The 16,099-nt window shown below is 39.3% G+C and overlaps 1 protein-coding gene and 1 pseudogene across 2 annotated transcripts in view; both read left to right on the top strand.

The window, feature by feature from the left end:
- The window catches only part of DOCK7 (dedicator of cytokinesis 7), a 184,322-nt gene that overhangs the window by 31,101 nt on the left and 137,122 nt on the right, over positions 1-16,099 (top strand). The window contains exons 3-9 of the mRNA XM_079777830.1: positions 1,935-2,110; positions 2,297-2,365; positions 10,124-10,253; positions 10,352-10,564; positions 10,925-11,010; positions 14,255-14,321; positions 15,223-15,397. Of these exons, the coding sequence (XP_079633956.1) occupies positions 1,935-2,110; positions 2,297-2,365; positions 10,124-10,253; positions 10,352-10,564; positions 10,925-11,010; positions 14,255-14,321; positions 15,223-15,397 (916 nt within the window). The remainder of the gene's footprint in view (positions 1-1,934; positions 2,111-2,296; positions 2,366-10,123; positions 10,254-10,351; positions 10,565-10,924; positions 11,011-14,254; positions 14,322-15,222; positions 15,398-16,099) is intronic.
- Positions 2,383-5,708, top strand: LOC307102913 (glycine cleavage system H protein, mitochondrial-like; annotated as a pseudogene). The gene has a single exon. The product of its transcript is annotated as a glycine cleavage system H protein, mitochondrial-like (transcript).

The raw sequence follows: 16,099 nt of genomic DNA on the forward strand, positions 1-16,099 counted from the left end.
TTATATCTTTTGGCTATGGGTAATAATGCTACTATGAACATGAGTGTGCAAAATCAGTTTGAGTCTTTATTTCAGTTTTTTTGGGTGTTTACCTAGAAGTGAAATTGGTACATCATATGGTAATTCTGTGTGTTTTTGTATTTTTTTCAGAACACCAATGGTCCACATTGGTACATCCTATCTAATAATAGAGTAATATGTAAATTACCATCACTCCGCTACGCCCACGATTGGGCGGCGGGAGGCTGGGGAGTGGGACTCGGGGTGGCCTATCCGGCCATTGAGAGGCACGGATCCGCTGCCACTGAGGGGGGGCTACCCTGCTGTTGAGAGGCGCAGGGGGCGGGACTCCCGCCCCCTGCGCCTCTCAACGGCCAGATCCGTGGCCGCTGAGGGGGCCTGCCGCGGACACCCAGCTGCGCCTCTCAACGGCAGGGTAGCCAGGTGTCCGCGGCAGCCCCCCTCAGCGCCTCTCAACAGCAGGGTAGCCCCCCTCAGCGGCCGCGGACCATCAAAAGTGGGGGAGCTGGGTGCCTGTCTGCTCCGGCACCAGGCCTTTCAGAAGCCTCCGCCGAGCCGGAGGCTTCTGAAAGGCCTGGTGCACCAGCAGACAGGCACCCAGCTCCACTGCGAAAAGCGAAAGCGTGTAGGGGACCCTACACGTGCATGATTCAATCATGCACTGGGACTCTAGTTTGTTATATAATCCTTTATAGTTTTGCCTAAATATTTTTTCTTCCTTGAATCAGGAAAGAAGTTGGTTGTCTAAATAAAAAGTATATTTTCAACTTGGCTAAGGAATGCCCTGAATATTCTGTTATTACTAATAGAAACTTTTAATATGGTCTGTGAATTAGTTTCCTTTGGCTGCTGTGATAACTTACCACAAACTGGGTTGCTTAAAACAAAATAAATTTATTTTCTCATGCTGCTTATGTCCAAAAGTCTGAAATCAGCATCAATGGACTGAAATCAAGGTTTTGGCAAGGCCTCACTCCCTTTGGAGGATATAGAAGAGAATTAGTTCCTTGCCTCTTCCAGATTCTGATGGCTGCTTATAACTGCATCACTTCTGTCTTTAAGGCCAGAATCTTCAGATCTGTCTTTGTATGTCTTCATATGGTTTTCTCCTCTGTGTGGCCCAACTCTTCCTGTCTTCATATAAGGATGTATATGATTGCATTTGTGACTCACTCAGATAGTTCAGGATAATGTCCACATTATAGATCATACCTTTTATTTTTTATCTTAATTTTTTTGTCATGAAAGAACCATGGATTGGTACAGGGAGATCTTTTGGAGGGCTATTTTTCAGCTTACCACAGTCTGATTATATGTTTTTACTAGGATAATCAACAATAGCAACAAATAAAATAAAAGTACTATTTAGAAACTTAGCAATGAAAATTCCAAAGATATAAAAAAGAAAAAAAGAATTCCTCTATGAGCATTTTGTCACTGTAAAGTATAATAAAACCGTTAATGATCATTGCTGGCTTTACATGAGAGACATGGATAAAGTCTAAGCAAGAGGATTAAAGAGATTACAACCCAAAACCTCGTAGTTTCTTTAGTGCATCTGTTGAAAATTTAGAACAGGGGTCCTCAAACTTTTTAAACAGGGGGCCAGTTCACTGTCCCTCAGACCGTTGGAGGGCCGGACTATAGTTTAAAAAAAACTATGAACAAATTCCTATGCACACTGCACATATCTTATTTTGAAGTAAAAAAACAAAATGGCAAAAACATCCGCATGTGGCCCGCGGGCCGTAGTTTGAGGACGCCTGATTTAGAAGTAACTAGGTTAAAACATATTATATTTTAAAGAATAAAAATTTTTTGCTTGAAGTTTTAAAATTCTTAACATTTGCCTCTTCCTTTCCATTCACCTCTTATCCCCTACTACCTCCCCCCTCTCCCCCCCTTTTATAAAGGTGCCCCTTACGGAAGCAGTGGATGCAGTGGATTTGGAAGAGTACCTTGCTACTCATCCTTTAGGTGTGGATTCTGGGCCTTTAAGGGAGTTGGTTGAATTCCCTCCAGATGATATTGAAGTTGTTCATAGTCCTAGGGACTGCAGAACACTTGTTTCAGCTGTACCTGAAGAAAGGTAAGGAGACATTAACCTATTTTTGGTTTCAGTAACTACAGAAAGGCTACGATCCATTATTTGATTTATATCCTATTTCGTATGGTGGGGTATTTTTCTGTTATACAAACAGAGAGTTAGAGCAACCAAATTCATCAACATTGCTGCTTTTCTGTCTAAGTTACAAATGTTTTTCTTTTAAAATAGTGAAATGGATCCACATGTTAGAGATTGTATAAGAAGTTATACAGAAGACTGGGCAATTGTGATCAGAAAGTAAGTTATATGTTTATTATAGCATTTAAAAATAGTAAGTAGGATCTATAAATGGATTAAGGTAAATTAATATGAAACCTGAAAATTACTTTAAACAAATAGCTGAAGAAGCAAAAGATATCTTCAGCCATGTGTCTTCTCTCTAGGAGTTCCACAATTACTTTTACTTTTCTTTTAAAATAATAGGTTTGTGGAGATAATATTTCCATGTTATCATAGATCACTAATAGCTGATAGTATATAATTAAAATGATTTGTAGTCTAATTGTTTTGGGAAATCAAGGATAGTTATTGATGAATAATTTTATTTTTAAAAAAGAATTCAATTTATTGAAACTTAGTTAAGTTAAATTTTTAAAAAAATTTTTTATTGACTTTTTATAGAGAGGAAGGGAGAGGGAGAGAGAGATAGAAACATCGATGATGAGAGAATCATTGATCAGCTGCTTCCTGCACGCCCCCTACTGGGGTCGAGCCTGCAACCAAGGTACATTCCCTCGACCAGAATCAAACCTGGGACCCTTCAGTCCACCGGTCGATGCTCTATTCACCGAGCCAAACCAGCTACGGCTTAAGTTAAATTTAATAGCCGCTTTTCCAGATCAAGCTGTTTGAGACATCTGTGCCTTTTATTAACTAAATTTTTTTTTAAGAGATCAGGTTTTAGTTTTGTTTGTTTTTAAAATATATTTTTATTGATTTCAGAGAGGAAGAGAGAGGGAGAGAGATATAGAAATATCAATGATGAAAAAATCATTGATCAGCTGCCTCTTGCATGCCCCACACTGGGAACCGAGCCCGCAATCCGGGCATATGCTCTTGACCAGAATCGAACCCGGGTCCCTTCAGTCCACAGACTGATGCTCTATCCACTGAACCAAACCAGCTAGGGCATAAATTTTTACAAGTATTTTATCTATCCATTCAGTCAGGTAAATACTTATAAAAAATAATGTTTTATTCTACCACAAAATTTATTTTTCTAATGCATGGTGTTGAAATATAATGTCCAATTAAGAAATAAAATAGACTCCTGCAAACATAGTGTTACTTGCAGCGCACCTGCCATGCCCCAACCACGGAGGCCAGGGGGTCTGAAGGCTGGTGCTGTCAGGATGCTGTGCACCAGCCTCAGTCTACTTTCCCTGTGTAAATTCACAGAGAAACATGAATGGATAACAACAGAAAATGATATTGGAACAGTGGGAGTCAGCAATTTTGCACAGGAAGTTTTGAGAGATGTTATATACTGTACTCTGCCTGAAATTGGGACAAAATTGAACAAACAAGATGAGTGTAGTGCTTTGGAAAGTGTGACAGCTGCTCTAGTGAACTCTGTTCTCCTCTGTCAGAAGAAATAACTGAAATTAATGAAGCTCTTGCAGAAAATCCAGGACTTACCAACAAAGCTTGTTATGAAGATGGTTGGCTGATCAAGACGACACTGAGTAACCCTTCAGAACAAGATGAACCAATGAGTGAAGAAGCATGTGAGAAATACATAAAAAGTATTGAGGAGTGAAAATATTTCATGCTACTTTATTTATCCACCTAAATAAAGTAGCATGAAACAACTTGGTCTAGCATAGTTGTCAGAAATTAATGGTGGATAGGAGATTTAAAATAGCAACTTTTAGTAATACCAATGGAAAAAGAAACTACAACAATGCTATTGGAAGAAAATACCCCTAACTTTTTAATGATTGCAGACAAACATAATACACTTCTTTTTACAACACTTCATGATTTTTAGGCTGGGCTACAGTTATAATATTCAGAATTCCTGGAATTATCTGTGGTGAAATCTAGGTATAAAATTTATATAATTCAATCTTAAGCCTTATATCTACACTAATAAAAAGAAAGATGCAAATTGACCGCACCTCCGTGACACCTACCAGCCAATCACGAGTAAGTATGCAAATTAACCCAACAAATATGGCAGGCTAATTTGCATACACAGGCATGGAGCTAAGACTGAAGACTGAAGGCTCCGCCGCAGCGGAGCCAAGCCTGAAGGCTGAAGGCTTGGCTCCACAGTGGCCCGGGTCCCGGGTGCCGGAGAAAAACCGGTGCCGGCAGCCAGGGGAAGGAAGGCCTATTGCATGAATCTTTGTGCAACGAGCCTCTAGTATTTTTATAACTCCTTACATATGTCTCTAGATTTGGGTCAAAATACTTAATGATATTTCCACTGAAAATGACTGGCAGTGGAGAAAGTTTTTGTTAGTCTTTACAGTGTCAAATGATGAACAATACTGTCTTAATTTTGTAATATACTGTGTTTACTGGTGCTGTTTTTATACAGTGAAGCAATAGTCTTATAGGAAAACAGGAAAGTTTAATAATAAAACACTTGACTTCAAATAAAACTTTAAAAAAATATATATATATTTTATTGATTTTTTACAGAGAGGAAGGGAGTGGGATAGAGAGTTAGAAACATCGATGAGAGAGAAACATCAATCAGCTGCCTCCTGCCTATTTGGTATGTGCCGCAACCAAGGTACATGCCCTTGACCGGAATCGAACCAGGGACCCCTGAGTCCACAGGCCGATGCTCTATCCACTGAGCCAAACCAGTTAGGGCAAATATAAAACTTTTATTTTGCTACTTTGCATAATGAAGATAAGAGTATTTTTATGAGACTTTTAATTTTTAAGCCTTATTTTTTTAAAGGAAATATGATGACTGAAATAGTGGAGAATTCTTTTATGACTTCTATAGTTTTCAGAAATGAAGTACTGTGTGCTCAGTTGTTCTAGCAACAATGATGTATCCTTTGCTTATTGTTTTGCCCTTATGGCTCTTCTTATTTCACTGGATTTAATATTGTGCTAAGCATCACTCTTGGGGATACTGCTGACATGCTTTTTAGTTTTAGTGTGACCTAATAAAAGCACAGACTGCTACTCTTTCTAAAGAAGAGCTGTTTTTATGAACTTACACTTTTGATAAGTATTTCAATAGCCAGCTTTTAGACTTTAGTGAAGAGAATGTCCCTCTGTCAGATAACTAAAAAGTTTTTATTTCTATACATGTATGTTGGAAACTTAAAACCAGAAATCTTAATAAATAGATTAGTTGTAGGAGATTTAAAATAGTTGTAGGAGATTTAGTTTTGTTTGTTTTTAAAATACATTTTTATAGAATTATGGAATTTACTACTTAATTTTAATCGTGGTGTTGCTGACCTTGATTTAGGCAACAGGGTCAGATAGTTAATGTTTATGGGTATTTACTATGTGCTGTCATTTTATAGAGCACTTTATACTCATCTCATTTAAGGTTTCAACAGAAAAGTAGCTTATGCTTGGAGTAGTTAAGTAAATTCTTTGATCTCCCACAGCCAAATAGTGATTTAGCCAGATTAGAACATAGGGGCATCAGATTCCAAAGCTTTTACATATTTTTTGTTATACTAGACTAGAGGCCTGGTTCACGAATTCGAACACCAGTGGGGTCCCTCGGCCTGGCCTGCGGGATCAGGCTGAAACTGGTTCTCGGACAATCCCCGAGGCGTCCCGGATTGTGAAAGGGCACAGGCCAGGTGGAGGGACCCCACTGGTCCACAATTGGGGCCAGGGAGGGACATGGGAAGTTGGCCAGCCAGGGAGGTTCCATGGGAGGGCTCCAGGGCATATCCGGCCCGTCTCAGGCCCGATTGACTGGACCCTAGCAGCAAGCTAACCTACCAGTCGGAGCATCTGGTCAGTAGTCAGTGCACATCATAGCGACTGGTTGACCGGTCGGCTGCCACCTAGTGGTCAGTGCACATCATAGTGAGTGGTTGAGCGGCCTTAGCATATCATTAGCATATTATGCTTTGATTGGTTGAACAGACGACTGGACAACTGGACACTTAGCATTTTAGGCTTTTATTATATAGGATATTATTTATTATCTGCAGTGGTAAATAGAAGACAAAAAGGGTACTTTCAATAGACTAGAAGTTTTAAAGTATCCCTGGAAGATAGAACTATACATGGTTGGGCAAAGTAGGTTTGCAGTTCATATGGAAAATAATAAATAATAATACAGAATAAATTCTGTGATTCGTGTACTCACAACTGTAAATCTATTTTTGCCGCACCCTGTATATAGTGTTTTAAGCTCAGAAGCAGTGAATATAGGCAGTGGAAGAGTGGCCTGGGGTATTGTTGGGCATTTGTTTGCTTATAAACCCCTGCACCATGTGCCTTTTTAGAGAGCAGTAATTATGGGGGCTTGAGTTGATAGTATGGTGCCTAGAGAGGGCAAATCTTGGAAGAAGGAGCCCTTATTCCCAGAAGATTAGGTACTGACAGACTGCCTGGCAGCATGACTTGCCTCTCTCCACAACTCTGGATATGGACTGGGTTGAACAGATACAGTATTTCCAGACAGATATGGGGATAAAAATTCAAAAATAATTATAGAACCCAGAATTGCCAAGTATTTGATGAAAATCATTGAATTTGAAAAGGAATTATGGAACTACAAATAAAAACTAACAATTATGAAACATTTAATGGACTACTTATCAAGACACATAAGTATATAGTATATAATTAATATCTTCAAAGAGATGTGAACCGATATGGTAGCCAGACAGATGTCTTTGGAAATTAAAATTTTCTTCAGTGAAAAATATTAAAAACTCAGCAGATGCGCTTAATGGCAGAGAAGATGTGATGGAAGAGTGGAATAGATGAGGCCACAAATCTTCCATAATTCAGCAAAAAGGAGAAAGGGAGAAAGTACTTCATTTATTTACTCATTCATCAAGTACTTATTGAAAGTCTAGTGTGTGCCAGACACTATACTAAGCAGCCAACAAAACTAACATTCTGCCCTCATGGAGCTTACATTGTAGTTGGGGATGAGGGCAATGGACAATAAACAAACACTGATAAATAACATAGACTAGATTTGATGGACGTAAGTCTTGTGGATAAAAATAAATAGGGTGAGGGGGATAAGGAGAGCCAAAATGATGGACTAAATGTTCTAATTTATATAAGTAATCTGATAAAGTTGAAGTTGAACGAAGACCTGAAGGAATTAAAAGAGGAAGCACTTTGGATATCTGGGGGAAGAGTGCATTAGGTAGAGGGAAGAACAGTACATGCAAAGGCTTCATATTAGAAGCATGCTAGGAATGTTCAAGGAATAGCAAAGTGGTCATTGTGGCTGGAATAGAATAAGTGAGGGTGAGAATGCCATGACAGGAAGTCATAGAAATGGTAATGTGTGTGGTTAGATGGGTAATTATGTAGAGCCTTAACATAGCAATTGACCAGAGGACAGAAAGATAATATATGAAAGAGTATTGAACATGAATCATGCCATTCTCCTCAGCTTTCTTGAATTTTATACTGTAATTTTTTTAGAACATAAAGGAGGCAGAATGCAACCTACTGTGGTTTATTAGAGCAGCTTAGATATGCAACTCACAAATTAAGGCACTCAAACCATTTCATGAAAGGATATAGCATCTTCTGAATAACACCTTTCATGTTACTATATGGCGTACCTTTATTTTAGTTCTTCCAAAGACAAATGCTTTCTTTTATTTTGTGATTATGCTGTGATGTGAATATAGTATGGTTTCTACCCCCCCCCCCCCCCCCCCGAAAGGGACATCCATTTTATTTTACTTGAACTTGAGCTTGGGGGCACTATTATAAGTAATACATGCATAGAGCACTGCCTTCTATGCAAGTTGGGGAATGCTTCTTAGAGTCACAGTCCATGGCACTCTACAAAATTGGGTGCTCAGTTGGCTCTAGCTGATGGTGACAGTGGTTTGAATGGTGGTACTAATAACAATAATCCTATGTAATAAAACAGTAATATGCAAATTGACCATCACTCCAATACACAAGATGGTTGCCCCTATGTGGACACAAGATGGCCACCACAAGATGGTCTGCAGGGAAGGGCAGTTGTGGGCAGTTAGGGGTGACCAGGTTGGCAGAGGAGGGCAGTTGGGGGAGACCAGGCCAGCAAGGGAGGGCAGTTGTGAGCGATCAGGCAAGCAGTGAGGGTAGTTAGGGGTAACCGGGCCGGCAGAGGAGGGCAGTTGGGGGAGACCAGGTCAGCAGGGGAGGGCAGTTGCAGGGGGCAGGCCTGCAGGGAAGGGCAGTTGGGGGGTACCAGGCCTGCAGAGGAGGGCATTTGTGGGCGATCAGGCCAGCAGGGAGGGCAGTTAGGGGTGACGGGGCCAGCAGAGGAGGGCAGTTAGAGGCAATCGGGCTGGCCGGGGAGCAGTTAGGCGTCTATCAGGCTCGCAGGGGAGTGGTTAGGGGTGATCAGGCTGGCAGGCAGAAGCAGTTAAGGGCAATGAGGCAGAGGCAGGTGAGCGGTTGGGAGCCAGCAGTCTTGGATTGTGAGAGGGATGGGCCTAAATGGGTGGTCGGACATCCCTCAAGAGGTCCCAGATTGGAGAGGTTTAGGCTGGGCTGAGGGGGAACCCCCCTCCCCCCGTGCATGAATTTTGTGCACCGGGCCTCTAGTTATAAATAACAGTGTAGCTTCTATTTTAATATCGTTAGCAACAAGACATGATGTGAATGATTCATATTCAGTTTGATTCTTTACTATTTCATAAATTGTCTGATACAAGAACCATATCATCCTCTGGTAATTGTAATTGTTTTTGCACCAATTAGGAATTTACCCTTGCCCTAACCAGTTTGGCTCAGTAGATAGAGCTTTGGTTTGTGGACTGAAAGGTCCCAGGTTCGATTCTGGTTAAGGGCATGTACCTTGGTTGCGGGCACATCCCCAGTAGGAAGTGTGCAGGAGGCAGCTGATCAGTGTTTCTAACTCTCTATCCCTCTACTTTCCTCTCTGTAAAAAATCAATAAAATATATATATTTTTAAAAATTTACCCTGTTTGGCTATATGAGCTGTGGAACAATAATTGCTCTTTGATCTTAGTGTTTCTCCTTGATATTCTTGGGTATTGGGTTGTTAGAAAAGAAGGTCACATTTATTTAAGAGTGTAACGATAGCCGAAACTGGTTTGGCTCAGTAGATAGAGCGTCGGCCTGCGGACTCAAGGGTCCCAGGTTTGATTCCGGTCAAGGGCATGTACCTTGGTTGCGGGCACATCCCCAGTAGGGGGTGTGCAAGAGGCAGCTGATCAATGTTTCTCTCTCATCGATGTTTCTAACTCTCTATCCCTCTCTCTTCCTCTCTGTAAAAAATCAATAAAATATATTAAAAAGAAAAAAGAGTGTAATGATATATGTTAACTAAATAATATATGTATACAGTGATGTAGATCCTGATGCTTTCATTTTAGAAGTCTGCATCTTTAGGTTGTTTAAGATATTTTATACCTAATGAGAGAGCAAAAATATTTTGGCTATTTGAAATTTAAGATTCAATGCTTTATATATTCTTTTTCTTTTTAAATTTATATTATGAATGCAATATATATTTTCTACTCTCTCATTTTATTCTTCAACCTGGCTTGTCTCATCCTTTTTTTTTTACTGATCTATTCTCTGAATTGAAAGTACAACTGTAAATTACATGGTTGTCATGAAAAGGAGAGTATAATTTACTTCTGGAAACTCATAACCTGCTCTCTAGCTGGATTAAAAGAACTTTGAACTCTGGTTAATTGTTTAGCACACTCAAAACTGCTAGTGTATATCTTTATTATGTAAATAAATATTCAGAGAATATTTGGCTTATTATTTGATGTTGAAAAAGTGGAAAATTTTTAAAATTGGTATTTACATAAGTGTTTTATTTTGAATAGATATCATAAACTGGGAACAGGATTTAATCCCAATACATTAGATAAACAGAAAGAAAGGCAAAAAGGTTTGCCAAAGCAGGTGTTTGAATCTGATGAAGCTCCGGATGGCAGCAACTACCAGGATGAGCAAGTAATACTTTTATTTTGAAATTACTATAAAATGATATTTTAAAATGGTTTATTTTATTCATTAATTAATATATTTATTTTTAATATTTTACATGTCAGGATGATCTTAAAAGGCGTTCAATGTCAATAGATGATACTCCAAGGGGTAGCTGGGCCTGCAGTATTTTTGACTTGAAAAATTCACTTCCCGATGCTCTGCTTCCCAATTTACTTGATCGAACTCCAAATGAAGAAATAGACCGTCAGAATGATGACCAAAGGAAATCAAACCGTCACAAGGAACTCTTTGCTTTGCATCCATCACCAGATGAGGTATAGTTATTTGGGAATAAAGAAGCAAGTAATTATGAAATAGACATTTTGGGAGTATGAATTATATATAGTATAGTGTTATAATAGTGTAGGGGATAAATCTCAACTGAACCATAGCTATAATTTTTATAAATGAAAGATACTTTTTATTCTAGTGAATTTATTCTTAATGAGTAGCTTCTGTGAATTTAGCTCACTTATGATCCAGTGACTTCTGTTCTAGAATAAATAGGTCATTCTATTTTGTGTTCAATTGTAAAGATTAAAAGTACTAAATTAATAAAATAAGTTCTTAAAGAAATTGTGAAGGGTTGAAATATGATAAGCATGTTCATTTTGTTGTTGCTTGTCAATTTGTAGGAAGAACCAATAGAACGACTTAGTGTTCCTGATGTGCCCAAAGAACATTTTGGTCAAAGACTTCTTGTAAAATGTTTATCACTCAAGTGAGTATGCATTTCGTTTACTGCATACTTTTGTTTTCTGTATTCTTTTGAGAAGTATTTTCTTGGCGTGGGGAATATAAAGATAACATATCTTTTTCCTTAAAGAATTGATTGTACCTTTGTCACATGGTAGGCTTTGTTTTTTGAAGTACATATTTTTTTCCTTCTTTAAAAAAGTTAAATATTCACATTTATATTATGCTTCACAAAATGCTTTCTCTTATTTTGTTTCATGCTGTCTTCAGAGTAATTCTGTAAGGTAGATATTATTTTCTTTATTTTACAAATGAGGAAACCAGGGTTCAAAAGCATTAGCAGAGATTAGCATACTCATGCAACCTATGCTCTTTATACTCTATCATGTTAATATTATCAGTTAGTTAGTTATTAGTTCTGACTTATGAAAAAAGAAGTTTTAATTCATAGAGCTTTTTGAAAGAAGCAACGCATAAGGACAGGCCACTTCTGTGTTTAGATAACATAGGCAATTTTCTTCCCTTGAAAGCTAAGGCTTTATGTGTTTAATTAAACATGAAAGGATGCATATTGAAAATCCAATATGATACCATTTACGCACTGGAATGGGTAAGAAAAGACAGACAATTCAAAAACATTAGCATTGTCAAGTATTACAAAGGATGCCTAGTAGAGGCTTACTCATGTACACAGTATTACCAAGACCCCTATTCTTTTGGCATCTGGTTGGGGTCTGCTAAGAGAGGCATCAGTAGCAAGTCAGAGGGTGGAAGAGAGTGAGATCAGGTTGGGGTACTTGTTTTTCTTAACTCATTCCTTGCTAGATAATATTGATTAGTTGTCACCCTGTCCCCAGGGCCAGTTTTTTGTGAAGGGTCCTCCATAGAGCTATTTTTTCTAATTTTGGTTACCACTTGCACATTTTCCTTTAGATTAGGGCAGTGGTCGGCAAACACATTAGTCAACAGAGCCAAATATCAACAGTACAACGATTGAAATTTCTTTTGAGAGCCAAATTTTTTAAACGCTTACTTCTTCTAATGCCACTTCTCCAAAATAGACTCGCCAGGCCATGGTATTTTGTGGAAGAGCCACACTCAAGGGGCCAAAGAGCCGCATGTGGCTCGCGAGCCGCAGTTTGCCGACCACGGGGTTAGGGGATGATAATGAGCTGCTGATGTTGCTGTTCCAGGGAATAGCACTCTCTGTAATTGTTTCCCCTAAGTTATGTCCAAATCTTTGTCAATGGCTTTTTATTAAACTCTTAATCTAATGAAAATATGTTGTTTATCTCTTCTAAGGACTTTGACTGATAGTCATATGATAAAAAAATGAGCATTATTGACATTTTTGTCTGGGGCTCTCCTATCCTATATAATAAAACCCTAATATGCAAATCGACCGGCAGAATGACCGGTCACTATGACATGCACTGACCACCAGGGGGCTGGCTCTAAATGCAGGAGCTGCCCCCAATGGTCAGAAGCTGGGCTCATGGCTGGTAAGCACAGTGGCAGTGGTGGGAGCCTCTCCTGTCTTCCCAGCAGCACTAAGGACCCCTTGGGGGATGTCCGCTTGCCAGCCTAAGCAGGCAGGTGGACATCCCCCAAGGAGTCCCGGACTGCAAGAGGGCACAGGCTGGGCTGAGGGATCCACCTCCCCCCCAGTGCACGAATGTCATGCACTGGGCCTCTAGTCTATATAATAAAAACCTAAGCGATTGTTACGGTGGACAACCAGAACGACTGGTAGCTATGATGCGCACTGACCACCAGGGGGCAGCTCCTGCATTGAGCATCTGCCCACTGGTGGTCAGTACGCTCCCACAGGGAGAGTGCCCGTTCAGCCAGAAACTGGGCTTATGGCTGGTGAGCGCAGCAGCTGTGGCGGGAGCCTCTCCTGCCTCTGCAGCAGCACTAAGAAGCAGTGAGCCAAGCGGTAAGGAGCGAGCAGGTGGGCAGTAAGGAGCAAGGGATCCTGGATTGCGAGAGGGATGTCTGACTGCCAGCTTAGGCCCGATCCCTAGGGGTATTGGGCCTATGCCGGCAGTCAGACATCCCCCAAGGTGTCCCAGACTATGTGAGGGTGCAGGCCTGGCTGAGGGAACACCCCCTTACCCCCCTAGGCACAGATTTTGTGCACCGGGCTTCTAGTATAAAATGGTTAGCCACCTCCCTGGCCGCTGCTCAATAAATGTCAGTAATAATCCTGGAGTAATTATAATAGTCAAAAATATCTCCAGACATTGCCAGATTTCTTCTTGGAGGCAAATTAGTTCTTGGTTGATAACCACTGTTCTACCGTTTTATTAACCTTCTGTTACATTTTATTTCATTCAGCAAATATTGATTGCGTGTTTTTATTTTCTGGTTTTTTTATTTTTATTTTTTTAAATTTCTTTATTGATTAAGGTATCACATATTTGTCCTCATCCCCCCATTCCCATCCCACACCCCTCCCCGCATATGCCCCCACCCCCCTGTTGTCCTGAACCGCTGGTTAGGCTCATATGCTTTGATTGAGTGTTTACTAAATGTAAGTCATTGTTTGTGGAAGTCAATTAGACATCTCAACTTACACATATCGTTATAAAATAAGTAATGAAAATTAGTATGCCAGCATTTAAAATGATAGATTAATATTTATGTCATGGGAATATATCCATAAAATGTTAAGTTTAAAACAGACTATAAAATATGTATACAGTGACATTCTTTAATTAAAAAAGTAATCGATTTAATAAGTGCATTTATACATAGAGAAAAGTCTGGATGGATAGGCACTCAACTGTTAATTATGGTTCTATGTTGTGAAATTTTGGATGCTCCCATTTTCTTCCAAATATTTTTATGTATCTCCTAAATTTTTTTACATTGAATATGTGATTTACAAACTGAAAAAGAAAACATTAGGTCTTTACTTTTAAAGTTTATTTAAAATCTTACATATCTACATACACAAATAACCAAATTATAATTAAGAAAGTACTTAGTGTCAGAACGTGGACTTAAAAATGCCATGAGCTTTTATGCAGAGATTACTTATAGCTGGAGAAATTAAGGAAGATTACCTAGAGGAGGTAATGGTTGATGTAAATTGAAAGATATGCCTGGAAAAGTGTGTTTCAGGAAGAAGGGGCTAGCATAGAGGGTGTAGCACAGATGTAGGAAAGTACAAGATATTGAGATTATTTTTGGAATGAGAATTTCTCTCCAATTATGTGTTCTATATTTATTTTTAAACTACTTCATTCTTTTTCTTCCTAAAGGTTTGAGATTGAAATTGAACCCATTTTTGCAAGTTTGGCTTTATATGATGTCAAGGAAAAGAAAAAGGTAAGGTTATATGATTTAAACATAATAGGTTTCAGAAACCTGATTTTAAGTTGTTTTATAAGATAAATAAGTAACAATTTTTTGAGAATTATTAAAGATTGATATGAATATTCTAAGCCTAAAGTGTAGTAGAAACTTGAAGTGCCTTCGTGACTTCTGCTGTCAAAATATTACGGTTTTCTGCAGTGGAACTTTGCTTGAGCAACTTGTATTTGCTAAATCAAAACTGGTGAGATATCTACACTAATAAAAGAGAAAGATGCAAATTGGCCATACCTTTGCAATGCCCACCAGCAATCAGGAGTGAGTATGCAAATTAACCCAACAAAGATGGTGGGTTAATTTGCATACGCAGGCACTGAGCACTGGGGGCGGGGCGGGGCGCTTGTGTCGTCGTCATGCCGATGACACAGGCATTCCACACTGCCCCAGCCACTCAGGGCCTTTGGGCAGCGTGGGAAGGCGGGGGCCGGAGCAGAAAGAGGCAGCTCTGGGGCCAGAGTGGAAAGGTGGTGCCGGCAGCCAAGGAAAGGAAGGCCCATTCCTGCATGAATCTTCGTGCATTGGGCTTCTAGTTATTCATATAATTTTTAAAGACAATTTGGGATAATTCATCTCAATAATAACTTCTTTGTATATTTTATTAGAGGTTGCATTTCTAATCAGAAGAGTTTGGGATATGCTTTTTTAGAGTATGTTTATTGTATTATATTTCCAAATAGTTCGTACATTTCTTTGGATTTAGATATGTAAAGAATGGTTAGTGACATATATGATAAGCTCTATGTTATAGCATAAATATTTTAATATCTATAATAGTTTAAGATTGGGTATATATGATTTTTGTGAGTTTTTATAAAATGTACAAATTTAAAAATTTGACATATGATTATATTTTTAGATTTCAGAAAACTTTTATTTTGACCTTAATTCTGAGCAGATGAAAGGATTGCTACGCCCACATGTACCACCTGCTGCCATTACCACCCTGGCAAGATCAGCTATTTTTTCTATCACTTATCCTTCCCAAGATGTTTTTCTTGTAATAAAGGTGAGAATAATCTATACATATAAAAGCCTAAGTGACTGAATGACCAGTCAGTCACTGACCACCAGGGAGCAGACGCTCAGTGCAGGAGCTGGTGGTCAGTGCACTTCTGGTGGTCAGTGCACTCCCACAGCCAACCTCCCATGGCTGGCCAACCTCCTGCGGTTCCTCCCCCGGCCAGCTGTCCCCAATTTCCCCAATTGGCCCCGATTGCTGGCCAGGCCAAGGGAGCCCACTGATGCACAAATTCGTGCACCAGGTCTCTAGTGTTAAATATATTTGTTTATTTGTGTAGTGTCTGTATACTCATCTCTCTATCAATGGTGCAGTTTTTTATGGGCACAGATTTTGCCTTTACTTATTTTTTCTTCTTAATATCTTTAACATACACTATAGGTGCTACTAAATTTTTCTTCAGTTAGGGGCTGTATTAGTCAGGGTTCTCCATAGAAACAAACCTGTAGGATGGACATACACACATACACACAGAGAAAGGAAGGATTTGGCTGAAGGCTAGCAAGTCTGAAATCTGTATGGCAGGAGGCAGGTTGGAAATTCAGGTAAGAGTTGTTGTCTTAAGTTTTAATCCCACAGAGCAGCATACTAGAAACTCAGGCAAGTACCGTATTTTCTGGCGTATAAGACGACTGGGCGTATAGAAGATTTTCCTGGGTTAAAAAGTCATCCTTTATGCCAGAAAATACGGTAGTTTTGAGAATATCTTTTTTTA

Source organism: Cnephaeus nilssonii (assembly GCF_951640355.1).
Source record: "Cnephaeus nilssonii genome assembly, chromosome: 7".
Lineage (NCBI taxonomy): Eukaryota > Metazoa > Chordata > Mammalia > Chiroptera > Vespertilionidae > Cnephaeus > Cnephaeus nilssonii.